Here is a 26,960-nt window from a genome sequence, read left to right on the forward strand (position 1 = left end):
TGATGATGATGGTGAAGAAAACTAGGCAGCAAACTTACGCAATTAACAGGCATGTAATGGCGTTATAGCCGTAATCGTAACCGTTTTCAAACCAGAAACGTTTTCAAACTAGAAATGCATTATATCCATAAGTTTGTTATGAATAATAATGTGACTTCTAAATATAATTATGCTAATGACAAGAGTGTTATTTTTCTAGTCCTATTGTGGTGATTAATGTGTGCTCTATCAGATTTTTCATATTTGCAGCACACTCAAGAAAAGCAGTTTTCACTCGAAGGTAAGAAATTTTCAGGAGCATAAGTAATTCTCTAACTCTACCTGAAGGTCTCTTCTAAATATTTTTAGTACTCTACACGACGAGATTAGATTTACCGTGGAAAAAATATATATATATATATCAAACGGATATATTTCTGATTTCAAATATCTATTGATGGACTTTTAATATCTTTATTTAATTCGCTGCTTAATATTTAAACTATTAATGTATCTCAAATATCTTTCAGGAGGAGAACTTATCAGCATCCATTCAAATGAAGAATTAAAACTTTTCGGAAAGGTTTTGGAAGATTATTCCTTTATTGTGGTCTGGATTGGTCTGAAACGGAATTTTTATGGTATGTATATTACAATTTGTCATTTACACATTAGCTAATTTTACATATCCACCCCAAAGCACATGCTTTCAAAGGAACTGCAGAGACAATAGCCCTTCAGCTTTGTCTGCAGGAAAGAGGTTACGTAAAAAGTAGAATTCGGTTGATATAATTCTGGAACATAATATTTGGGATAAACATCAGTTTCAGAAATGTTATCGCTCAGAATAGCATATTGTTTAATTAATTAATTATTGTTATTCTTTAATTGCCATATACGTAACAATATCTCTCTATGTTAGGTAGGATAAAGTATGCGAATAATTAGTCTAGCTGATCAATTAATCAACAAATAAAACCGTTATGCTAGAGTGCTGCTCAACCTCAGTAACTTAAAACATAATTCGTAAAGATCAAATACAGTATATGAAGCACAAAAGGGTTCTATGTCGCAAATGACTCTATTGTTGTGGTGATGAAATTCATATAGTAACTTTACTATATTCATTTCCTGCCACAAAATGTTTCGTAAAGGCGCGCAGTCATAAACAGGCTAAAGTTGTAGAAAAGAAACCGAAGTGCTTCCAAATATTATATTACAGTATAAAGCAAATTACGAGAATATTAGTTTGGAGTCAGTAATCATAAAGTAATGACAAATCATAAGAGAAAATATGAAATCCTGATTTATTCACATTGCATAAATTATACGTATTTTTCGGTTATATTATTATTATTATTATTAAATCCGACTTTTTTTTAGATAAATTTGTTTGGGATGATGGCAGTGAACTTGATTTTACCAGCTGGGAAGAGAATGAACCCAACAGTGTGGAGGAGCGCTGTGTTGTGATGTATCCTCGCACCTTAAAATGGAGGGGTAAAAACTGTAACGACAAACGAGGCTATATCTGCATGACTAAGAAAGGTATTGCATGAAATTATGTCTTCCTTCTCCCTTCAAATATTTTGAATTTAAAATGTCAATTTGACTTTAGAAGTAATATTGTTTAAATAGTTGATATACTTGTATTTATACTAAATTAACATTCATTGTGATCATCTTTTCCAGAATGGAAACAGCTGTTGGTCTACTGCTGTATATAGACACACTTGTAGTAGTGTGCACTAATATAAATATAGTTATGTCTATGAGTTTGTTAAAAACATTTGTTCAATTCGTCATTGTAGTAAAAGGTAACGATATCACGGGGTGTGATAAACGCATTATTTTCGGGATGTGAGAGAGTCAGCACCCCATCCTAATTATGACCATTTTTCTTGCTGAAACTGCTACTTAATTATTATTATTATTACGTGACACCTCCAGGGCGTCCAATGACTCATCGAGGGAGGGTACCTAATCTACAACTCCCCGTGTCTACCACCTACTACTACTTTCAACATCGACACCAACGCCATCTATCGCCGATCTCCTCCACTAGTATATTCACAGACAAGTGCAAGCATCCATGCCCACGGCAGGATTCCAACCCGTAGCCTTTTGGTTGGAGTGCGGATACGCTAATCCCTCGACCAACCAGGCCAGCAATATAGAGAGATAAATAGTCAAACAAGAGTAATCATCATCTCACTAAGAAACTGCAAAAATTCATTACAAGTGCATAATCGTGTAGAGAAAAACGTGTAAATCCTAACAGGTTACCCAACTATTAACGTTGCCCCACTTATCGAAGGAAGGTACCATGCATGCGCAAACATATAGCATACGCAAACCAAAGAAGTGATCTGCATGACTGAAATGTAGAACTTATGATCATAGAATACTCTCGCTTCAACGAATTCCTAGTGTGTGTTCGTACTCTAGTAGGAATCTTGAGGCAAAAAGACGTGCAGAAAAACCGACTTTCGATTCACCAATAGAACGGCTAACTGCATGAAACATATAATGAGTCAATGGATCATCATATTTTTAACCGCTCAGAGTAGTAAATGAATGTTTAGTTGATCACAAATAAAAACTCTTCTGATGTTTTTTGACCAATGTATGGCTCGTATGACATTTAGGAAACTAGTAGCATGTCATTTTCCATATAGCACCTCCCTGCTAATGGAGAAAAATTTAAGTCGTGAAGTTCAGGTTTCACACGGCAGTCAAATAATCTGTGAGAAGTTATCGAACCTAGTGTCAGAGCTAATTAAAGTGTCCATTCTTCTTCCACTGTAATATGTTTTGAAGCCAATAGCTACGGATTCCTACCGAACGTTATTTGACATCTACTTCAATCAGTGATAGAGTTCTCCCGGCACACAGCTACGAAAAGACATCACAGCGCGATGATAAGTACTTATTCTTCTCTACTGAACCTTATTGTTGGTGGAATAGCAACATGCTACTTTTCTAGGGAATAATGAATACAGAACATGATGGTTTCCCGTTGCCTTCGTAAGTATTTATGTCTGTAAAGGTTTCTGTTCAAGAACATTTTTGTTCGTTATGGGAGATGAAAAACACGACTTTCCGGGAGAAAAAATCCCTCCAACTCCTCCGGCTGTATTAACAACCGATGCAAGTTGTTCCTTCAGTCATAGACGGGAATCGAACCCATGTCTTTGCGACGAAAAGGATGGATGTTCGATGATAAGCAAATGGTGAATAACTGAATGTTATGCTAGCGTGATTAATTATTTTTTGTAAACTTTAGTGGGTTTTTATTGCAATGCGTGCTGTTTTTCCGTTTTCCGCCAGTGATCGATTTCACCATCAATAAAACATAAGTTCCCAATGCAGTTGATCTTATACATATTTTTCTTTGAAACGTTTGTGAAAACGGCTTAACAGACGTCTTTGCACTAATTAATCAACATATTTAGTTCCTAGTTCAAAGATCTAATCATCGGTATTGCTATTAGGTGAATTTCGTCTATATAAAAAAAAAATCTCACTTTCGAATGGATTCCCATTTAATTAAGCAAATACCCTAAGCAGACTTAGGGCAAGATGTAAAATACACAATAAATCACTTGCATTTTATTAAAATTCAGTACTTTTCGAAAGAAAAAGAAAAGAGTTCCATTAAATTTTGTATTTATTTTTACTCCAACTTAACAACCATCTAAAATTGTTACGAATTTTACTGTGAATATTTTAAATGAACTTTTCTTGAAATTACATTATTCGCACCAAAAAAGGGAAGAGAACATTTTAAAAAAATTATAGTATTACATTTCCTGACAAGACCGTTTGAACCTGAATTCGTAGCTAAATAATAAATAATAATCTAAAATTAAGTGAATATTAAATCCATCATCATTTCAAAGCCGAATACAGAAACTATAAAAGTGCGCAGATTGACCAGAGAGCCAGCGGGAATACACCGTCGCCATACTACGAGTTACCCTCGCCGAACCTAATAGGGAAGCATGATGCTAAAAGCGTCTGTATATTGCTTTCTATTGGTTCATTATAAGGTTTCACTAGTCTGACAGCTATATCGAGCTCATTGGTTTTTTTGCCAGGGATTAATGTTTAAGTAAATTCTCACTCTAAAAATTAAGCGATCCCGCGGACCACTCCTTACGAGTGATAACGAAAGATCGTTCAACTGAGCGTTGGTTCACTCAGTGACAAGCTCACCTCACCACTGAGCAGAACCGTTCATATTCCAGGGAAAAGCACACGGCCACACACGGACCTCGACGGAAAGCACCATCCCCGGGGAATCAAAATGGCTCGAGGCAAACCGAAATCCGAACTCCCCTCTTCGGAAGTCGAACTAGACAGAAAGAGAGCAAAACCTAGAGACCTCGAGAGCAAAAAACTCTCTGTGCTAAGGAACTCGAATATACACCTCTCCAACGCTTAGACTTTCTTAGCACAGAATTTTTTTTGCTCTCTGGGTTCCTTCGTGATCTCTGACGAAAATCAATATGCTTGAAATAGCTGTCAGAGACTAGTGAAACCATTATAATGAACCAAAAGAAAGCAATATACGGACGCTTTTAGCGGTCGTGCTTTCCTATTAGGTTCGGCGTGGGTAACTCGTAGTATTAAAAACTTAAAAATTTTACGTACGTATACGCCGTATGGTTACTGCCGTACCTCACATGGTTTTGATAATGATGTCTTCTGCTAGAATAAGTGGTAGAGACGCAGACTCCTTTTCCACACAGAGTTTGTAGGACAATCCCAAACATCCATGCCCACGGTGGGATTCGAACCGCCAGCGTCTTGGCTGGACAGAAAACACGCTAACCACACAGCCAACCAGGCCGGCTCGTAGTATGGCGACTGTGTATTCCCTCTAGCTCTCTGGTCAATCTCCGCACGAAACGTTTATAGTTTCAGCACGAAACTTGTATAGTTTCTGTATTCGGCTTTGAAATGATGCTGGATTTAATATCCACTTAATTTAGATAATTTTGCGTCGCCGAAGTGAAGCCTTTTAGCTCTTTATTTTAGTATATAAATAATAAGGTTTTAACTCGTATACGTGTCAATATTTATACCAGCTGTATTTTCTCGATATTTTTCGCTGTTTATATGGGTAGCAGCATCTTCACGAGGTTGCTTAATATAAGAAAAAAAAAAAAAAATAACGACAAAAAAGAATCTATTCCAACAGCCACTAATATCTATAAAGTGAACAGACTGGAATGATAGTATAATAATGTGTATCATTAGGCGTGTTAGGTGCAGTCTTTGTTGTGTAATTTTGTATGGTGATTGTCATCATAGGCGAAGTTTTGAATGTTACCCGTATTAATTAACTAATTCCAGGTGTCATGAAGGATCATTCCTTGGTTTCTATTTAATATGTCTTTTGAGCGAATGACTGAACGCGGAGGGTTCCTTCAACAACCAGTCGAAGTAATTCTCTTCTATATACGGTATAGTTGATGCTTGCTAGTTTATCATGTGTTCTTTGAGGAAGTGCGCCACATGACAGCTTTTTAATTCTCCTTGTTTTCAAACTATTGTCCCACTAGAGACTGTTCAGAAAATTGTACTAGCAGTCAAACCTGAAGTTCATTTTTAATCCTTAACTCGGACCGGATCACGGTAGAGATTTGCGTTCTAATCACGGTATGGGGAAAGATTATCGTTCTAATGTTTTTTGTGAAGTGAGGGACTTTTCTGTGAGCCTCTCAACTTAATCAGTGTTACACGGTTTACTATGGAGGTGTTAGGAGTTTCCTAAATTCGGTTTTCACCATTTACACAGAAAGATATTTGTGATTATCAGAAATAATGCATTGACTTCGTAATTGTTGTTCATCAGACCGTGATTTCAAACAACTAAACAAATAATCTCAACGTTTTCTTGTGAATAACACAGGCCTGTAAACTAGATAGTTGTACATTCCCTCATAAGTACAGATCTTTCAATAAATTTACGTATCGGTTGTTAAGGTTACAAACGTGCAAAAAACTTTTATTTGGCAGTTTCTCTGAATACTGTGAAGAAATAAATTTATTTCCTTTCTATTCTTGTAAGCAGTATGGTTAGTAGAAACCTTCATTGCTTCCACAGAAAAAGTATTGTTATGGCGCGAAGTTGTTTCATATTTGTTATAAGTTCATCAGTTACTGGCATTTGAACGACGATGACAGATGGTCATAATGTCAATCAATAAGGGTATCTCATTGATGTAACCTTTGTATAAGAAGTCCTTCTTTCTGCACAACAGTAACATTATTGTGTTTGCTATTCATAAAATAAAAGATACACAAGAACGATTTAGATAACGTCCCTTTTCCTCTCTGGATTTGTATTCTGGGAATCAAATCCATGTCATATCAACTAAGGCAGGGTTACCTTAGGTAATCTGATGGCCTTCTTAAAAAAAAAAAAAAAAAAGAATTATCCGAGGGCCGCATTCAGATAAATTCCTACTATTCAATTGCACTAATGCACATTAGTGCAATTGAACTTTCAAAACATTTTAACTAGGCGAAATTAGCTAAGTTCGAAACAGTGGCATTATCATAACAGACTGTTGGAAGACGTATACAACCCATGGATCAGTATGTATAAAAAAGATGTGTGATTTAATAGCAAAATGTGAGTATTTTTCATTCTATGTGAATGAAAGCATTGATCAAACAGATGTAAGTGTACTTTTAATATTTGTTCGAACTATTCAAGAGGACGTTACTATTAATGAAGAACTCCTCAGTCTTATATCTTTACAAGGAACTAATGAAGGTAGTGATATTTTCGAAGCAGTTCAAAATTCTGTTATGAACTATGGAGGATTGAAGAAATGTTCCTGCATCGTAACAGATGAGGCCAAAGTTATGACGGGAACAGGAAGCGGATTTTGTGGACTATTGAAACAAAATAATTTTAAGTGCCCTACAATTCACCAAGAAGCATTCTGTGGAAAATTTCTACGTCAGATGTCAATTCCATGATTCCATGAAAGTAGCTGTAAAAATAACTAATATACGAGAAGGTAATAGATCTTTGACTCATTGTAACTTTTGCGATTTCTTGAACAAAATGGATGTTGCATATGGCCATTTGCTCCTTTATTCTGATATTCGCTGGCTGAGTGCCGGCATGTCTGGAAGCCGTTTTTGCTAATCGAAAAGATATTTCAATTAGCAAAAACGATTACCCATATTTCTTTAAAACTATGTGAAGTCTGACACAACAGAACTTGAAAATCAGATGCAAGATCCCAATTTTTTATCATATCTTGCATTTATAGCAGATATGACCAACCATTTGAATGATTTGAACTTAAAACTGTAAAGCAAACAACAGAATATTGCTAACTTATATGGTCATTCGAATGGCTTTAAAAGTGAATTGAAGCTTTTTAAATCAACATTGGCTAATAATATTTTTACTTTTTTTTCCCGAATAGCAAATAACATTTTGAAGAAATGAAGAATTTTGAGTAAATATAATTTTAAGCTCACGTATATTGATATGATCATTGAGGGTTTTGAGAATCGATTTGGTGATTTTAAGGAAATTAAAGATGTTTAAATTTTTACTCAGCCCTTGACTGAGTAAATGAGACATTGTAAGCATTGAAAATGTATGATCTGACCTTCAGCTGGGATTGTGCGATTTGCAATCAGACCCTTTTTATACTAACAGAAGTGAAAAAGGTGAAGATTTTTTTAAAAGTACTACCAATAGAGAGGTACTCGAAATTGAGGAACTTTGGGCTCAAGATGTGCTGAATGCTAGATAGCCTATATTTTTGCTAAAACACTTTTCCAATGATGAAATTCATTAAATCAAAGTACAGATGTTCATTGACAGATAATTCTCTTGCAAATATATTGCGATTGGCAACTACAAGCATCGAAATTGATATAGGTACTTTAGTAAACGAAGCCGAACTACCGCTTACCTCTCGCAAATGAATAAATAATTATTTTTTCTTGTCTGCTGTTTCAATAAAAACTTTTATAAGCACCATGACTTTTTATTTCTTATGAAATTTTCGAAATGATTGCTAAACATAACTAACTGTAGGACTCTCCAAATAATTTAATATATGTACTGTATTTATTATTCTGGATGCGGCCGTCTAATAAATCTTTTTTGTTTTGTAATGAGGTTCTCGGATTGCTTAGGGTTCGACAGTCCTGTTGTAGAAGGTGCGATTTCCTAGTTGGTAGATTGAGTGGTGAAGATGGAGAGTTGTGGAGTAGGTGACCGCCCTCGATGAGTCTTTGGACTGCTTGGAGGTGTCACATAATAATAATAATAATAATATTATTATTATTATTATTATTATTATTATTATTATTATTATTATTATTACTAGGGGGCTACGCCCCCCCTGGCGCCTACGACGCCCAATCCCCCGTGTTCCGGACTGGTAGGCCGGTTCTCCTTGAATTCTGATGACTAGAATTTTGAAGACTCGACACTTAGGGAAGGAGCAATGTTGTCCCTTGTAAATTGGAAAGTGGACAGTGATTCAGTCGCCCTACTCAGCCAGTACTTGATTCCATGGATTCCGGTATTGTAGGAAAAGGTATAGTGTGCCGCTCTTCTTATAGTAATGATGCTCATGTAAGAGACGATTTCTCACTTTATTCGGGTATTGAAACAATGTGGAATTGAATTTAATTTAAATATTGCTATAAAGTGTTTATTAAAAATAAACAGTTAAAAAACCAAACAAGTTTCGTTCGTCGTAAGGCTTATATCATCATTGGTAATGGTATATTAAAGGGATATACATTACCCCTGATGATGTAAGTCTTACGACGAACGAAACTTGTTGTGTTTTTAATTGTTTATTTTTAATAAATCTTTATATTAATATGTGGTCTCAATTCCGAAAAATACTACCTACATTACAGCTTAACCACAGAGATATCAATGTCTACAAACTGTTGTGCTATTTGGTCTTGTGTGTCGAAGATAGAAACTGTATATTTGACTCTGTGAGCACAAGACTGAGATGTACTTTTTCTGAATGAAAACAGTTGTAGGATAAGCATGCTATTTCCCTAGAATAACGGATTAATTTGGTGTTAACGGTGCACTCTAAGTAGATATGCCGGATTGTTTGGATGAATGTCTGTTCTGTTGCCACCTCGACAACAGAACAGACATTTATCCAAACGTTCCTGAATTTCTGCAATATACTTAAAAGAATGTGGCACAATGCCATAATTTCTTTAAAGAGATTATGTCATTGTGCCACATTCTTCACTCAACAATGGCGTCGTGTTTGCTGACTCTTGTGCATATAGAAGGTGCCCATTAAATAGTGTTTAGTGGTTTCATACGGGATTGCGCAGTGCAGTGCTTTGGTCGGACTGTTGTATTACAGTGCTGTAGATTTTGTTTATGTTTCAGGTTTAAATTTCTCCAATGCATTTTTTGTTGTTTTTTATCAAAACGATAGGCACCCGACCTTCTGCATGCAAGAGGACTGAGCCCTTCATCCATTCTGCTATCAGGAATAGCAGATTGAAAAGTAGATTTCACAATGTTTATCTGTTCATCCTGATTCACATATTCTAAGTTTGCGAGTGATTAGTGATTTTGGAAAGCGCTAGGTCACGCTCTGAGAAAGAATGTCACCCACTAGCCTTTACGCCAGCTCCATGGAGGAAAGAAAATCTCTTTCTGAGTGATGGGGTTCCCTACCATCGTTTTGTGGAAAATGAGTGGCATAAGTATTTCCGGAAGGGATGCTGTCTTCACTGTGGACTGGAGGTTTAGATTCTTCAATCCTCGAAGGGCATCTTTGTAGAATTTTGTTAGATTCACACTAAACGTGCGCTCTGGTTATTCTTAAGGTTGTGAAGAAAGATAGATATCTAGTGACAGACCTGAAAACATATTCGGGTGTGTGTTTGTGTCCCATTTCCAGTTGTAGAGTATTAAGGAGAAGTCGAGTGAAGAACGTTGTTATCTTATTGTTAATGGAGGTCAAGTATTGTCATCCTTCTTTGAGAGAAGTACTTAGCTTGGAGCATGAAAGCCAGTTTGTTTGATTCCATATCAATCGACAGATGGTTGACTATATTTGTTTGATAAATTGCACTGGTGGAGTGAGAATCTTTAGTGTACGAAAAAGGACAATGGCAGCTATTTAGTTAACAATTATTGTTCTCCCTCTTGCGGAGGAAGGAACTCGTAGTGCTTCCTAATTTCCTAGTACTTGCTCGAAACGTTTAATAAGTGTTTCCCAGTTGTTATCTACGTATTTTGGCATGTTTCCTAAGTAAATCCCCAGGTATTTGTTTCTCTCTGCGGGCCAGTGACCTGACATAGTATAATTGGTTGGCATCACTATTTTCCACACCACAGCCCTGTTGTTTTGTATGCGTATAGTTTGGCTCCTAAGGCTGCTTATTAATCTTGGTATGCTCTTTGTATGTTATAGAAATCCTACTCTTTCTGGCTATAACTGTAACATAATTAGTATATGCTGACATAGTTATGACTCGGTAAGAGAGTCTAGTAGATGATGCCCTAAGAAACGTGTTTACTTTACTTAAACACGGCTCTATGGTAATTTTGTAAAGAGCGGCTGAAATTGGAGCCTTGTCTAATACTTCTGCTCTGTAGTATCGATACGATGAGCGTGTTTTTTTTAGGCAAAAGTATATAAGATTTTAATGACTTCAATGATGCCTGAGCCAAAAAACAAGGTTTTCAGCCGAAATCATTCTCATGATCTGCCCATGAATACAAGACCCATGGTTTTGCTGTTGTTCTTAGCTATACTTATCAGATCCTTTGTGAGGTGCAGGTTTTTGTTGATTAGACCGTCCTCGAATACAATAGTTCTATTGACTATGCATTACTCGTATTTCGTGCAGGTGCAGGAAAGTTAGTTGGTAATGGTTTTTGATACTATTTTGCAGTTTATAATGAAGATCTGTAGGCAGTTTTCCAATTTTTTTGCGTCTCATTTCTTTGGGATAAGCTGAATGACAGATGCTGTCATATTGGTTGAGAAACCATTGGTACTGGCTTCTATATATATTCTGTAGAGGATAGATCCAATCTGTTCCCAGAAGTACTGGTAATATTGAGTGGTGCGCCTCTCTATGCCAAGATATTTATTTGTGGTAAAGAGGTGCAGGTAGTTATCAAATCTATTCTTGCATTATTATGGATGAATACAATAGCTGTATCGTCTGCATATTGAAATATCTTGCCTTTGAGAGGAAGATATCGTCTATTAATATTAATATCGTGCATATTGGTGTTGAATAGAATTGGGTAGAGATCATCTACCTATGGCACTGCACAGGTTACTGGTAACTGCCTCTACTACGAACTGAACCGATGGTGTGATTTGTTTTCTAGTTTGAAAGTAGTTTCTAAACCACGTGTGCAGCGACTCACCTATTCCAACATACCTTAGCTTTTCTAATAAGGTTTCATATATAATGTGTCGAATGCTTTAGTTAAGTCGATAAAGACAACCATGAGAATTTTCTTCATTGTCATGGTGGTGTCATGTCTGTAGCATGACCTAACTTTAAAACCACCTCTCATGAATTTTCCATAGGTGCAATTTTCAGGGAGATCGTTTTTGACAAAATCTTCTTTATATTGCTGTGATTTAAAAGTCCGTTTAGGGAATTAAATAATGGACGGATTTCATATGTCTCTTTCAACAGATAACGTTGTTTGTCATTTAGGATATTAACATTAAATTTTGGTATATTTTACAGTTTACGAGATTTCTTCCATTGCTAAATTTTATTTATCTCATGGAGTTCCTATGTTATCCCTTAGGACGTTGCGACCTCCTACTAAGGGATTAAATATATTTTTTGATTATCTGTAGATCTGTGTGTGTTTACGGGCCAGTCTGAGGAGTTCCTTCCCTTGAAAAATTCCAGTTTCCAGCTGAAAAAATACTCTACACTGTGTAAGACCGGCTAACTCACTTTTAGTCGAAAAAGACCAGATAAAGGTTCCTAACATCATTGACTGGAATCGAACCTAGGTTTTTTCCAACCAAAGAGCTTCGTCTATACCGACTGAGCTACAGAGGCTCTACTTCGAAATTATTATAATTGACAAAATCCTCATAATCGCTCATTATTTTTTTCTTTTATTTTTTTGTATGCATATTATTCGTACGTTCGGCCTATCGAAGAATTCTTGGACAAGAGCTATTCTGCAGGCTTTTATACTTTCTAACCCATTTCCTAGTAGCATACTTAAATAGCTCAAATTATAGAAATCACCTGTATATTTTTCCCCTGTTCGGATCCTCTTCTGATTCTGCCTCTGGTAAAATGGTCTGCGTTGTTAATTTATATCATGTTGTAGATGGCGACATTTCTTTCTTCCCCCTGCTGTATGTTATCCATCGGAAGATCTTCAGGCACTTGCTTACGTTTATTCCCTTGAAAAACAGTAGTATGACAGTAAAAATTGGCCATGCTGTTTGTCTTTTATCGTTAGTGACCACACTCCACTCTGCCTGCAACTTTCGGTACACAGAAATTTGGTAGCCCATTAAGATGATGTGTACATCTCCGCCTTCAATTGCTATGCGACACTTAACTTGAATTATATAATAATAATAATAATAATAATAATAATAATAATAATAATAATAATAATAATAATAATAATAATAATTTTGCGTTCTGAAGAAATACTCTTAATGCTCTTAAATGTTCTTAGCTTACGGTCAGAAACTATATGTTGCCTAAGAATGTTTACTGCATTTTACAGTTCCATCGATTTCTACCACGATAATATCAGACCATCCTCCAAACAAAGATGTAACGACCCAATCTACAATTTCTGGTAAGTTTATAATCATGAAACATTATCGAAGTATTTACTAATTTTGCTAATATTCTATTTACTAATCTTTTATTATCGGTGTTTAAAGGTTATTATTCAGAAAAACGTGGAAACCAATTATCATATGAATGAAAATAATCAACATGTTTAAAATAAATATGTTCTTTCAGCATTATACCATGGAGACACCTTCTGTCATCCTCACTGCATAGCACATAGAAGAAAGAGAGAGAGAGAATAATTCATCTTTCGTTCTTCGGTGTGCTACGCAGTGAATTATTAGTATTGTGCATTAGCTATGTACAATACTGTTAAGCCATCTAGTTTGTTAACTTATACGTTTTGTTACGCTGATAACTGGAAACACATCCGATCATATATCTTATTATTCAGATACTCATCAATTTTTGTATATGATACTCAATAAAGGCTGTAAGCTTACAGGTAATGGACAAAAATGGAAACAATGGGACGATTCGATTAATATGGCGTCTGTCCACCGCTTGCATCTAGTACAGAGAGAGAGAGAGAGAGAGAGAGAGAGAGAGATTCTCTCTCTCTCTCTCTCTCTCTCTCTCTCTCTCTTTCTCTCAGTGCTTGAAACTCGACAGGAGGAATTTTACACCATTCGTCGAAAGAAACCGGATCAATTCGCCTTTGTTCTTTGGAATTGGAACGTTGCCTCTGAGCTTGCTTAAAAATCCCTCATAAATGTTCTATTTAATTTAAGTCTGGATATTGGGATCTCCATGGCAGACAGAACACTTCACCCTCATGTTCTACAAGCCACTCAGTGACTACATTTCCTGGATGAACGGGAGCATTATCTTCCGCTGCGTAGGAGAAAAATGGGTCAACATGGGATGAATTTGACCACTTATGATTGACAGATAACGCGCAGCATACACTTTTGCCTTCTAATACAAGAAGGCTCAGCAGGTGCCCGCGTAATTTTTGTGATACAATGCATTAATGTTCGAACATTTCTAACTTGCAGTAAGTACTTTCGTCCGCTATTGCATTTCGGTGATGATGTTTCTCCTGTCGACTGCCATGACATAACCTTAGAGACTGTTCCTTGAGTAACATATGAAATTTCGACTGTTCTAGTCAGATTTGCACCTGCAACCCTGGCTACAACAATCACGCCGTTTCAAACTCATTTGCAAACCCATTGAATCTGTATTTGGTGTATCGCAGACGCTGCATTGCAGCTACCGATAACTCATCCACTTGCTCAGTGCTTCTATTCTATCGTCAATTACCTAGTTATCACGTTAGCATTCTTAGTACACGAAGGACATTTTGTTATTTTATTAATTTTGCATTTATTGTATTCTTATTATTTATTGTATTCTTACATTTATTGTATTCTTGTGATTTTTTATCATAGACCATAAAGCGTACTTTAGAGAACAAACATGGAACGTTATTTGAGACAATTCAAGCCACCAATAAGATCGGTAATCTCACCTCACGCAAAGAATTCATATCTCCCCTTCTGAAAATCAAAAATATCCGTACCTACGATTGTATTCAAATCCCCGTTATATTAGCTTGAGAGAGGACTGTGAACAAATGAATTACCTCTTTGAAATCATTTGATTTTGTTAAGAAACTAGAACCTGACTAAGTAGATTTCCTCTATTTTACAGTTTCATCACCTTCCAGTTCGAGTACAACAGAGCAGCTTTCAAAAACAGGAGGAACGACTGAATCTGCAATTTTCGGTAAGTAACTAATCATCAAGCGGTACTGCAAGTTTTAAACTAGTTTTGTTAATTATCAATTTGGAAAAAAAATAGCTTTCTAAAACCTATAAGTATTTAAAAAATAAAATAAAATAAAATACATTGTTTTAAAAACACACGACGTTTTTTTAGAAACTAGATATTGAATAAATAAATTTAATGTATTCCGCTGTTTCATCGTATTCCAGTCCTACAAGGGTAGAGCATCTTTAAAAAAAAAAATCGACCCTGTCAGCACTTTCCAGTAAATAAGCAATCACCAAACGTTACTGCAAGTTTCTGTTAATAATACTGTAAATTCCAAGGAAATATTTTTCCATTATATATAGTGCATATGGGAGCATTACATTATAGAGATATCTGATATATTCACAGCAGCGAGGCTTCGTTGCTCAGTTTGCACAGATGAAGTACTTTCGTTGATTCGAAATATCTGGCTTCGAATATCATGTAAACTGAGGAAGACCTGATCAAGGCTTTTCAACTGAACATGAGTTCGGCAGTCTCACATGAGCGTGGCATCGTTTTGTCTCCGAAATCTCTGGTGTTTCGTTACGCAAACCAGAAGTAGAACCCAAATATACTTTACGCTTAACAGTAATATACTGCTTCATAAGATTATGCCAAAGGCTCAAGAGGACATACCGACCACTGTATCATCATGCGCTTATATTAGTAATCTTTACAACATTATACAAAGAATATGAAGAGAGAGAGAGAGAGTACAATAATTTACAGTTCTCAACCTTTATTACTATGCTGCTGTTCAAGTATCACTTAATTAAATAACAGAGGATTACGAAATTAGGCGAAATAAATTGCCAGTAGTTATATCGGTTCCTCTATAGTTCAAGTTCCGTAGCTTAATGTAGTTGTATACATATTCATAATCTATAGCCAATTAGCAATATTCATAGAATAGCATAACTCTGCAGTAACCTGGGGAGTTACCGATTTGATTTCTGTTGACTTCGTACAAAGCATTCATGGTTCAAAGTAAATTTCTTCTATTATCCAGTTCCATCCAATTCCACATCGACAATAACAGAGTACCTTTCAAACAATGAAATAGGAATCAATCTGGGCTTTCTAGTAAGTAAACCGGTGACCTTTACCTTTCAAACAATGAAATAGGAATCAATCTGGGCTTTCTGGTAAGTAAACCGGTGACCTTTACCAATGTTTACAGTGCTATTTGATAAATTCTCTATTTTTTAGCTGTTATATTACTATGATAAGTGGAAATACAACATTAATCACACGAATGAAAAAAAATTTATATATATATATATATATATATATATATAGAGAGAGAGAGAGAGAGAGAGAGAGAGAGAAATATAGAAATATGTAGAAAATTCTATTACATAGAAATGTGAGGGAATTCCCATTAAACTACAAAATTACCTTTTTTTTTCTAAATTTATTCGAATTTAGAAAAAAAAAATGTTTTTGATTTTAAGCTTGATTTATTTTGATTATCTCAACTGCAACAAATCAGTAACCTATATTCCATCTGAACCTTCATTGCAGTAATTTTTCGAATAAAGGGTAACTTCCCTCAACAGCCTGAACTCTGTTACTTTTCCAAGTGATTTCTTGTCTCTAATATAAGGAGGGAATATCTTGAAGCTGTGGAACTGAAAATCTGAAAATTATTTGACATTTAAACGACTTAGATTAAATTAATAACTAATTACTCTCAAATATTATAATTAAACTTGTGACAGTTTTTTTGTTAATTTCACTTGATTGATTATTAACTATATTTGCAACTAACAGTAAGTAATATGTCAATAACTATAATACACACTGCTGCAATAAAGAGCCAATAGGCTATTTTTTTCGTAAATTAAGTTAAGGGGATAATAAATCCCTCATTATTTCAACGCCGGCTCTTTATTGTAGTAATAATATATAGGTACACCTTTCTGGCAATTCGTATAGTAAAGTATGTAATTTCGGTTCATTTAAACCTTGGTATTAGCTAGGTCTACCTTCTCCCTGATGAGACCTCAATAAAGGTCGAAACCGGTCTGGGTAGTGACCTTCCCTCATAATGTAAAACAGTAATACATCTCTTTGGAGCTGTGCTTTACATTATGAGAAAATATTAAGGACAGTGATCGAAACTAGCTCCACCTTTGCTCCGCGTTTCCCTAGTGTTGTACTATCAGGTGTTCACTTACGCTTAGACTTGCCAGAAGTTCTCCGAAATGAAACTCTTAGATTTCGATCTGCGAGTTTCTTAATCGGCGTTGAAATAATGAGGGATTTATTATCGCCTTAACTTAATACACACTGCTGTTAAACACAAAAGTGATTCATTCGATCTTGATGACCGTTTGACTAAACGAAACAAAAATATTTATCCTAAAAGATCAATTCCTTGACATGAAAAACAAAGTAAGAGACGAGATTTATTACTTATTAGTTCATAACAAATTAAAACATTTATTTAATAAATTTTCAAACTCTCTTTAGGAAAAGTAAATCGCTTGTAGCTCATCCAAAAAGAATAATAATACGACAACGGTTTTCTGGTCAGGTATACGACAGGTACAATGTCGTACAAAGTTACATATAATTGTCATGTACGACAATGGGTTTCTGTTGTCGGGGAGTAAATTACAAATTACATAAAATGGCAAACACTTTAGTCAAATTCTTGGACACCAGCACTATCTAGAGACATTACAAAGAGAGATTAATATTATATAGAACTTGGAATAAAACTTGGAATAAAAATCTTTGCACCGTTTTAAAAATATATGACTCACCATAATAACAAAGTGAACACAAATGACCCAATCGGAGGATGATGAGTTAGTTAAAATGATTACGTAAATGTACAACGCGAATAACGAGACAAAAGATGAAAGTAAATGCTTCCTTTTCATCATCTTTATCAAATTCCATATATGTAACTCAATTGGTGTACAGGATATTAAGTACTCTAGCATTAAGAGATCACGTAATTACTAAATTCTCATTGACAATTTTCCTTCAAATTACTCTTTTATTTGACAGGATTACTATATTCTCAAATCTTATATTTCGTTCTTCTAAAGCACTTTTCATTGTGCCGCTTCACCTAGATTTTGGTCTTACTCTAGGTCAATCTATCGATTTCCTGCTATCACGGCAAAAAAAAAAAAAGGTTTTACTACCTTTTCCTGGCCTATTCTGTTTAAATAACTATAACTCATAAAATTAGCTTCTGTCATACATTCTTGGTTGCTGATACTATTTTTGACTGCACTAGTCTTCTAATAAATCGTCTGTCTCTGGTTTTTTTCACTCTTTGCTTGATTGCTTACTTTCTAACCAATTCTCATATTCTTAAGTTAAAACTGATTTCAATGTATACAATTAGTTCAGTGTTTTGAGTAATTTCCCTATTTTTTCGTATAAATTTAATCAGTTGACTTCAGATCATGTCACGTTTACTAATGCTAATTCTGTTGTCTATTTTCATATTTTTTCCCGTCGTCACTTAAAATCGTACTTAATTAGCAGGTAATTTATTTGTAATATCAGTTCGCTATTCAGGTTACAGTTGAAGTTCTAAATCTAGTTACCAAATTTCCTATTTTCTGTATTTTTATTGTTGACTTTTATTCTAAATTTATTATAACAGTTATTCAATTTACTCAATGAATTCTACAGATGAATTCTGGATTTTTAAGAGTATCACGACTCCATGAAGTAGATTTTCGATAGACATGTAAAATTTGGATATCAGGTGTAACACTACTTTTGTTCACAAAGTGATCTACATAGATGAAGAAAAAAAAAAAACAGAAAGGATAATGTGCCCCCTTGTCTCAAGCATGGTTTAATATCACAGACTCTTCCTGTATATATGAGAGAAGTTCTTTCAATTATAACTGATGATTTATTTCTCAAATATAAACTATATATTGTTCGATGTATTGAACCAGTTACACCACATAATTGCAGGGTTTTGAATATATTTCTCTTGGCACCTTAACATATGCCCTTTCAATATCGACGAGTCTTAAATACATATTTTTAATATATTCCCATATTTATGAACTAATTTTCTGAGGTGAAAGTCTCATCCTGACAACTTCTATTTAGCTTGAACTCAGCTTGTTCTTCTGCATTTTTCTCCTGTTAAGATTTATGCTCGGCTAAATCTTACCAGGAAGAACACTCAATAGAAATATTCCTCCATATTTCTCATAGTCAGTTTTATTTTCTATTTCCTAGACAGGTACTAAAAGATGTCTTCTACAATCGAACAGAATCTATACTCTGACCAGAAGCCTTCCAGAATTTTTCAATGTAGCCAATGTAAAACATATATACCCCACATTATAGCAATTTTGGTCGAACATCATCATCTTCAACTGCCTTTCGACATTTCCGGTTTTCATTATTTCTTTCTGATTAAAACCTTGTGCATTGTTGTGCATTTTCAGGCACCGTACTGTTACTGCTTATCTATTCGCAATCTTTCCACGCTTCTTTAGATATCTACGATATCTTTATCTTTTGTTTTCGCACCATTCTGATCTTTTCAGACAAACTCACTGCATATCTGTCTGGCTGAATCAATAAATATATTAGTCAATGTGTGCCAACGAATTTCCAAGGTTTGGTTTCAAACTGTTTTAGTTTTCTCGAATAGCATTTGTGTGTTTGAATCTACATTTCCAATGTTTATTCGTTTCAAAACGTTTCTACACACTATTCTTTCCATGTTTTTTCCTTTTTGGTCAGAATTAAATAATGATCACTTCTTGTTTCAAATCCTCGTTATAGTCTGTCGGCTTTAATCAGAGTGATGCTGTCTCTCTCTCTCTCTCTATAATATAATAAGAATATAAAATTATATTCTTATTATATTTCTATTTTAAACTCTATCTAACAGTACTCCTCAATACGCTTGGTTGCTTTTGCATTAACACTTCACCTTGTTCTTCACCTGTATTAATAATTCCCCTTGTCCACCCTGGGAATTGTACTAATCCAAACGATTTTTAACTTTTCTTTCAGGTTGTAACAATTTTGTTGATTCATTTCCATATGCATATGTAAGTGATATTGGAAATAGCAAAACCATGTAATTAGTATTGATATAAGTAATGTATGTATTTACGACCAGTTGATGGGCCGCTTTATTTTTTGCCAGTGTTTATCACTAAGATAGCAGAAGATTCTATACTATAAGCATTTTTTTAATAGAGTGATATTGATTCCACCAGCTACGGACGTTAATGTGAAACTGTTTTTGTAGTAAACGACAATATATATTGCTGCAATGTTCTTGTCCTCTTTTGATCGCTGCTTTATTTCCTTACGCTGGTTAACGTCTCTATCAAGTAATCAAGTAGGTTAATCAGAGAGGAATAACTAGTATATCAATTAGATATACCACTATATAATCATTTGTTTATGAAAGATAGCTCTATCGTCATTTTTATCTTTCTAACCAAACTAATGTTGATATTTTTTGAGCATTTAAACGGGAAGTTTTTATTAATGTTTTATTAAAATTTATGGAAAGTGGGATCTTGGAGGCATTCCTTTTGGAATGCCTCCAAGATCCCACTTTGCTTCTATATATCAATGATCTACTTCAGTTGATCTCTAACCCAATACACAATTTTGCAGATGACAGACAATCTCTTTTACCTTCGAACTGGAATCTGATGACTTCTTCCCCTTTCTAGACCTGATACTTACCAGATGTGCTGAGAGTATTAAAATCTCAATTTTTAGAAAGCCTACTCATACTGAGAGATACCTTCATGCTTCATCCCATCACTAACCCCCACAAAAATTTGGTATTGTTTCCACCTTAGCTCACTGAGCCAAATCTTTACTTACAGAAGAAACATAAATTGAAAATGAACTCCTTTTTCTTAAAAAAACTTTTATTAATAATGTTTTCTCTCCTAAGAAAATTGACAGATTTCTTTCCCCCCCAGTCACTCAACTACTTCTGAAAATCCCTCTCCCCTCAGAGCCTTCATCTCTTTGCCTTACATCAGCTCTCTTTCACCAAAACTGGTAAAAATTCTCAAGAAATTTAACTTCAGAACTTGCTTTACTACGTTCCCAAAATTTCGTTCAATACTTAGTAAACCTAAAGAGAAATATCTTCCTACTCAGTTTCCTGGAGTGCACAAGATTTTATGTGATTGTGGAAAGTCATACTATGGCCAGACTGCTAAATCCATTCTTCTACGTTTGGAAGAACACCGTAGAGATATCTCCTATAACAGGACTAAAGCCAGTGCTCTCTCTAGCCATGTTCTCTTTTCAGTTAACTCAGACGAAGGCCGCCAACACATTGCGAATTGGATTCAAACTTCTAACATCCATGTGTGCTATGATGAACTCGAAAGAAAGATTGTCTAATCTAGAGAAATTTCTCTAGATTCTTCTCATATCAACAACATCCTAAGTTTCAATCTCTCCGACGCACACGTTGCCTCTGTTCAGTTCTGGCGCACTCGTGACAGCGCGTAATCTACGTTTGTTTGGAACTCAAGCTCGCATTTTGTTTTCAAACACGCTACTGTCTTTTTGTATTTGTTCTGTTATTACAATTTTAAGTCTCTGTAATTCTTTATATATTTCTTTGATTGTGATACCTGAAGATGTTGATGTATTCAACGAAACTTGTTAACTAGTAGTATCTTTTTAAATAAACCATGTATTCTCTTTATCTCTCGGTAACAGGGTAACAGTCATTAAAGCTTTTTGAATAATATTCCAACCGAGTAAAAATGAATTCTGAAAAAAAAATATATATATATTTTATTTTTTTAAGAATTCATTTTTACTCGGTTGGAATATTATTCAAAAAGCTTTAAAAAAAAAAAAATATATATATATATATATATATATATATATATTCGTAAGGATATGTGCTTTGCATTACGGGATACTAAGGCAAGTGATGTGAAGTCATTAGCTTCTATATAGGAGTGGCCTCAGTCCTGAAAATACTTCAGGAGCAAATTTTGTTTGCTCACACTTGGATAAAGAATTAAACCAAGTATATAATTTCTTCGTATCTTTAATTTAAATCTTGAAGACTCACATATCTCGTATACCCCTCTTTGATATCAATCAGTCAGTCATCCTCTTAACCCCATTAATATTGTATAATCTAAACCCATATTATCCAATTGATTCAACAGTCTACTATGTTCTGATCTTTTCAAAGCATTAGCAGAATTCAAAAGTTTCATTATGTATTCATTCTCCTTGTCTAGCGCAACGGTAACATCATTATAGAATGTGAGCAACTTGCTAAAACATGAACTTTTCTTAGTACACCGTTGCTGTTCATTGCAAAGTAGAGATTTACTGTCAACCTATTTTTGAAAGTCATCCCTAACCCGCATTTCCAAAATCTTTACCACGGGTCCTGAAATACTAATCGATAGACAGGTCTATGCACCACACTTGTTCAATGAGATTACCATACATTCTTTCCATTCCTGCGGAATCTTCCCTGTTCTCAGACTTTAATTATATGGTCTACTCAAGCAGTTAAGCATAATTATATAAACTTTCCGCTTATTATATGCCCAAGCTGTAATAAAAGTAATTCACCGATCGCTTTTTAATGATGTTATCATGACTCAGACAAAATCGTATATATCGCATATCTATATGCAATATACAAACACACAACAGATATATGAAAGAATGTATTAGTAATAATGTCACTAATGAGCTTTAAGCAATTGTGTGTTTGATATGCTATATAACCTCTCAAGACAACGCCACGTTCTCTTGTGTAGACTTTGTCACATAATGGGACTCTTACCTTTATTTACTTCTGCTTCTTAAACTTTTCCTCATTTACCTTTACGATGTCGAGGGTTTCTATTCTTTATAACCTCAACCGTCATAGGGGCATAACTGGCTTGGTCTTATGCCTCCTCTTTTTATTTGAGGAAATGATAATGAGTTTCTGAGATAGTAAATAACTGTTTGCCCTATTAAAGAATATTACATTGCTTATGGGAAGTTTGTAGGGAATTTGGCAAATCATTTCTAGTTAAGCCAAATATTGGTTAAAAAACAAAAAATTTCATTTGACAGATTAATTTTCTGATTTGTTTATTTAGGTTCTTGAAGAAATAACAGACAAAATATAAATAAAGGAGAATAATTATATAACCGTTTCTCACCTCTGGTGCTAAAGCACTGTTATATGGTGATCATTAATCTTATTCCCTTTTTTTTTTCTATTGATCCTTCAGAAGAGAGGAATAGATAAGTCTCAGAAGATAGCTCTCGAGTTCTCTCGTCCTGCACACCAGAGGACGCGAGACCTATAAACACATGATTGCCATATATTGGTTGAAGATGACGACTGAAATAGAAGTTTATTTATTTATTTTATTTTATTTTATTTTATTTTATTTATTTATTTATTATTTTTGAATAACTACGACATGACAAATGTTGTTCCAGAGAACCAAAGTAGATGAAATAAAAAAGGAAAAGGAGATGGGCGTGTTCGGTGTGTTTTCAGTTACACAATAAAGAGATGCTGGATAGCTGCTGTTCCATGTTGACAAATGCAACAGAAAGTAGATCAATGACGGTTGCCAGTTCACTGGAAGAACCTGTAGAGTAGGCTACTGCGTCTGTGAGGTAGAATATGAATTGAATCTGTAAGAAAGGAGACGTCAACTATTTAATGTATATATTCTAATTGCTCGGATCTACACAGCGTAAAGGATTTCATGGAAAGTTTTAGGTGCGCCACCCCAAACAGCTGAGCAGCATTCTAGTCATGCCGAATTTGGTATTTCAATATAGTTAACATTTGTTTGCCTTAACAATAACCGCTTAATTGCAAAATAACCTCTTAATCTAAATAGAATGCCTAGTTTCTTGGATGCTGAGAAAGTTATTGATGTTATATGTTTGCGCTAGGAAAAGCTGCAAGTGAATGTTATCCCAAATAGAGAGATCTGCTATTGTATGGTGGTTTTTGTATTGCTGAGGATAAGGATAGGTGAGGAGAGAACGCTTTTGAGAGAGAGAAAAGGCAAGAACATGTTATGGTGGCGTCGAAGAAGAGAAGGTTGTCCTCTCCCTATTCAAAGATAGTAAGTAGATGACTTTATAGCCTCGTATGTCAGAGTACCGCATAGTTGATTGAATTAATAGGATGAGCGGAGAGTGCTATCAACTGGTTGCATGCCTGGTTGGCCGAAAGGTTAGCGTAAACGTTGACTTAAAAGTCTTCGGAGCAGAAGACGTTTTAGTCTCCATGTTGTTTATTCGTAGTTGTCTTTATGTGCTTTGCAGAAAACCTAAAGGAGGCATACAGAACTCGTATTTTGGTATGGTATCAGGTGATTTCCCTTGGCCATCTAGGCAGGAGTTCGAGGAAAATAGTGACGCCATGGGGGAAGGGGTAAGCTTTATCTTTGGTTAAAGTAACAGTAATGCTATCAGAATTAGTGAAAAATGTAGAAGTACAGGATGGCACAAGATGCGTCCAAAGACCTTAGGAAGAAATTAGGAGCAGGAGCAAGGAGTTATTTAGACAGGAGTCGTTACGAATTCGAATTTTTGTCTGCTCATGACCTATTTGCATATCTTGCATACTTTGCTAATAACATCACATCGCATATAATTTAATAATATTATATAATTTCATGTAATTATATAATATTATATTAGTATATGAAATTTTGCATATAATTTCACATCGCCGAACTGAAGCCTTTTGTCTCTTTATTTTAGCAAATATTTTATTTTTAATTATTCCTGTTTAAGGTGTTAAACTCAACATTAGACTTTAACGCAGAACTTGATTTCTAGAGTACCATTACCCATTTCATCATAAACAACTGATATTGTATCATATTAAAATATCAAAATACAGAAATAAAGAATTAGAATCATATTTCACAAGTCGACTCTCCCAGATAGTTAGTTCTAAAAGTCGAATGTGTTTCTATTATCTATATTTGAGTGGGTGGATATGTGCAGTGCGACCGTATGTGCGTAACAGCACTTCCTAATCGGAAATCCTGTAATTAATTGCTACTACGTTTGACGTCCAGAAGCAGTCATTAATATCCTAATAACAAGAATATGTAATATTCCAAGTAAATAATCTGCGAACGCATATAAATGTTTAAAGTATCCGGGATTTTTGAATAAATTAAAGTTTAGAACGGGGTTCAATACGTTGAAGACATCGATTTCTTCACTGTAGTCTTGGAATTATCGGTTAGAAGGTGCCATGAACAACTACTGGTTAATTATATTATACCTTCCATGCATGTTTCCCATTTCGGGTAAGCATTCTGATATTTTTATTTTCTAATTTTACAAAAAAAAATGTCATTCTCATAATGGTTTGAGGATTACTTTCCTCCATTTTCCGTAACCTTCCATATTTAGAACATCTTCATAAATTACATAGTAACCAGAGACTTTCAAAATCTTATCCCAAAGCCTTAAACTTTCGCCATCTTTTCATGGTACCTTTTATAATAAATATCTTATAAAACTGACATCAAATTTAATTTAGCCGGTTAGCCTTCAAGAAGATTGTCGTAATATGTCGTAATTAGGCAGGATTTTATGAAGTAGTATTTTTAGCTAGTTTCTCGCCGATATGTTGAATTATAGAGACTTCATAGTATTTATTTATTTATTGTTATTTTTCAGTTATTAATTTCCCTGAAATTAATAGTCCTTCCAGTAACAATAGTACTTGCAATTTTGACAACGGCAAAGATTGCCAACCTTTGCCACTGTCAAACTGATAATACAAAACGTAATACGTAATAATGCTAGATTATTTCTGATCACATATCCATGATTTCAAGCTAAATTATCTGGGCATTTACAAATGTGCGAACGCACCATTACACTACAGAGATAATTCTTATTGAACAGAAGAGTGAGGAGTTTATCACAAATCGTTGTAAGCATTACTACGTGCAAACCAGCGGCAGGCCAGACGAAAATAATTTTTTTTTTTACTTTTAATTTAATATCAATAGAACTATAAATTGGGACAATGATGATCAATAATCTAAACCGAGCATGTGTTTATTTAGTATAATTTCCGCATATGTTATAATTTTAGGTTTCATTTTAATAGTTTGATTTATTGGTTTTTTTACTGCTACTTGGCCGATAGATCATTTTCACTCAAGATTAAAACAGTTTGTGACTTGTGATTACGTTAGCAGTAAGGAGTGTTATTATTCCTAGTTGTTGTGTAGGGCATTCACAAAGCTCTTTTCAGGCCACATGATAAGTTTCAACAATATAAGGTCGTTTGTTTAACAGGTCAGGAACTATTTTAATTATGGGTTTTCTTTACCTTGTCAATTAGTATGGTCACATGTGCGTACACTGAGGTCTGATTTGATAAGACGTTGTTATGTTGTTAGTATTAATAAGAGAAGTAGTGTCTGATGGTGCAATGTTTACGATTGCTATAGACAAATTTTTCGATAAATATGGATAAGCTACCTACAATCTGGCTTTAGTATTGCTATACATTGATCTACAAATCAGTCCAGTCTTCTTTTAAATCATGTTCATTAAATACTTTGGTGCAGAATTATAGCAAAATATGATAAGTCTAAGTATGGACTCAGCTAATTTTTTATTCTAGTATTCTGTGGTAATATACCTTGTAGCAAATGCATACATTTTAAAAAGCATTACTTGCATTGTTCTATGTATATTATTAATTTTTCGCATGTTCTATTTAAAGAACAGGATAAATATTTGAGATTTCTTCCTTCTAAATTTTTCGGAAAGGAGACAACTTTTTCATTGCATTAGGCAATGAAAAAGCTTTTCAAATCGCGACCCAAGACGACCTCCCCCACACCTTCAGGCCTGTTATGTTACTTGAAATAGTCAGACAACGTTAATAGCAGAAAAGTATGAAAATTGCGGAGAAAATTAGCACACGTGTAATAGTACAAGGTTAATATGAATTTGTCAACAGCAGTCTTGTTTTCTTAATATGTCACCATGCTAAGCATGCTAACTTTTAGTAATTACAGATATTACTAAGAACAGTGCATTATCTCTGGTCATGATGAAAGTCGCATCCCCAGAGCTGATGATGTTATCGTTGTCAATATAGCCAATTCGTAATTAAATGTGGATATATGAAATCCAACTATTTTTTTTTCAATACTAGAGCAGGGCTTAAAAATTTAAATTTATTTTAGAATTCCTGAATTTGTGTCATTTATAAGGTAACTGCTTTTAAAAAATAATTTGTTGATGGAAATAACACAAAACGAGTTAGTGATTTTTTTTTCTACCTTTTCGGATGGTAATACTGCAAGCCCTGACAGCGTTCTCGTGAACTGTATTATAAT

At 34.6% G+C, this 26,960-nt stretch overlaps 1 protein-coding gene across 1 annotated transcript in view; it reads left to right on the top strand.

Annotated features, from left to right (window-relative positions):
• LOC150110339 (macrophage mannose receptor 1-like) overlaps positions 1–26,960 on the top strand; it is a 161,065-nt gene that overhangs the window by 62,471 nt on the left and 71,634 nt on the right. The window contains exons 9-12 of the mRNA XM_090393039.1: positions 510–620; positions 1,363–1,527; positions 12,758–12,832; positions 14,488–14,562. Coding sequence (XP_090249165.1) covers positions 510–620; positions 1,363–1,527; positions 12,758–12,832; positions 14,488–14,562 — 426 coding nt within the window. The remainder of the gene's footprint in view (positions 1–509; positions 621–1,362; positions 1,528–12,757; positions 12,833–14,487; positions 14,563–26,960) is intronic.

The sequence above is a fragment of the Typopeltis vanoorti genome, chromosome 1, assembly GCF_054136105.1.
Source record: "Typopeltis vanoorti isolate ZY-2024b chromosome 1, IOZ_Tvanoo_1.0, whole genome shotgun sequence".
Classification (NCBI taxonomy): Eukaryota; Metazoa; Arthropoda; class Arachnida; order Uropygi; family Thelyphonidae; genus Typopeltis; species Typopeltis vanoorti.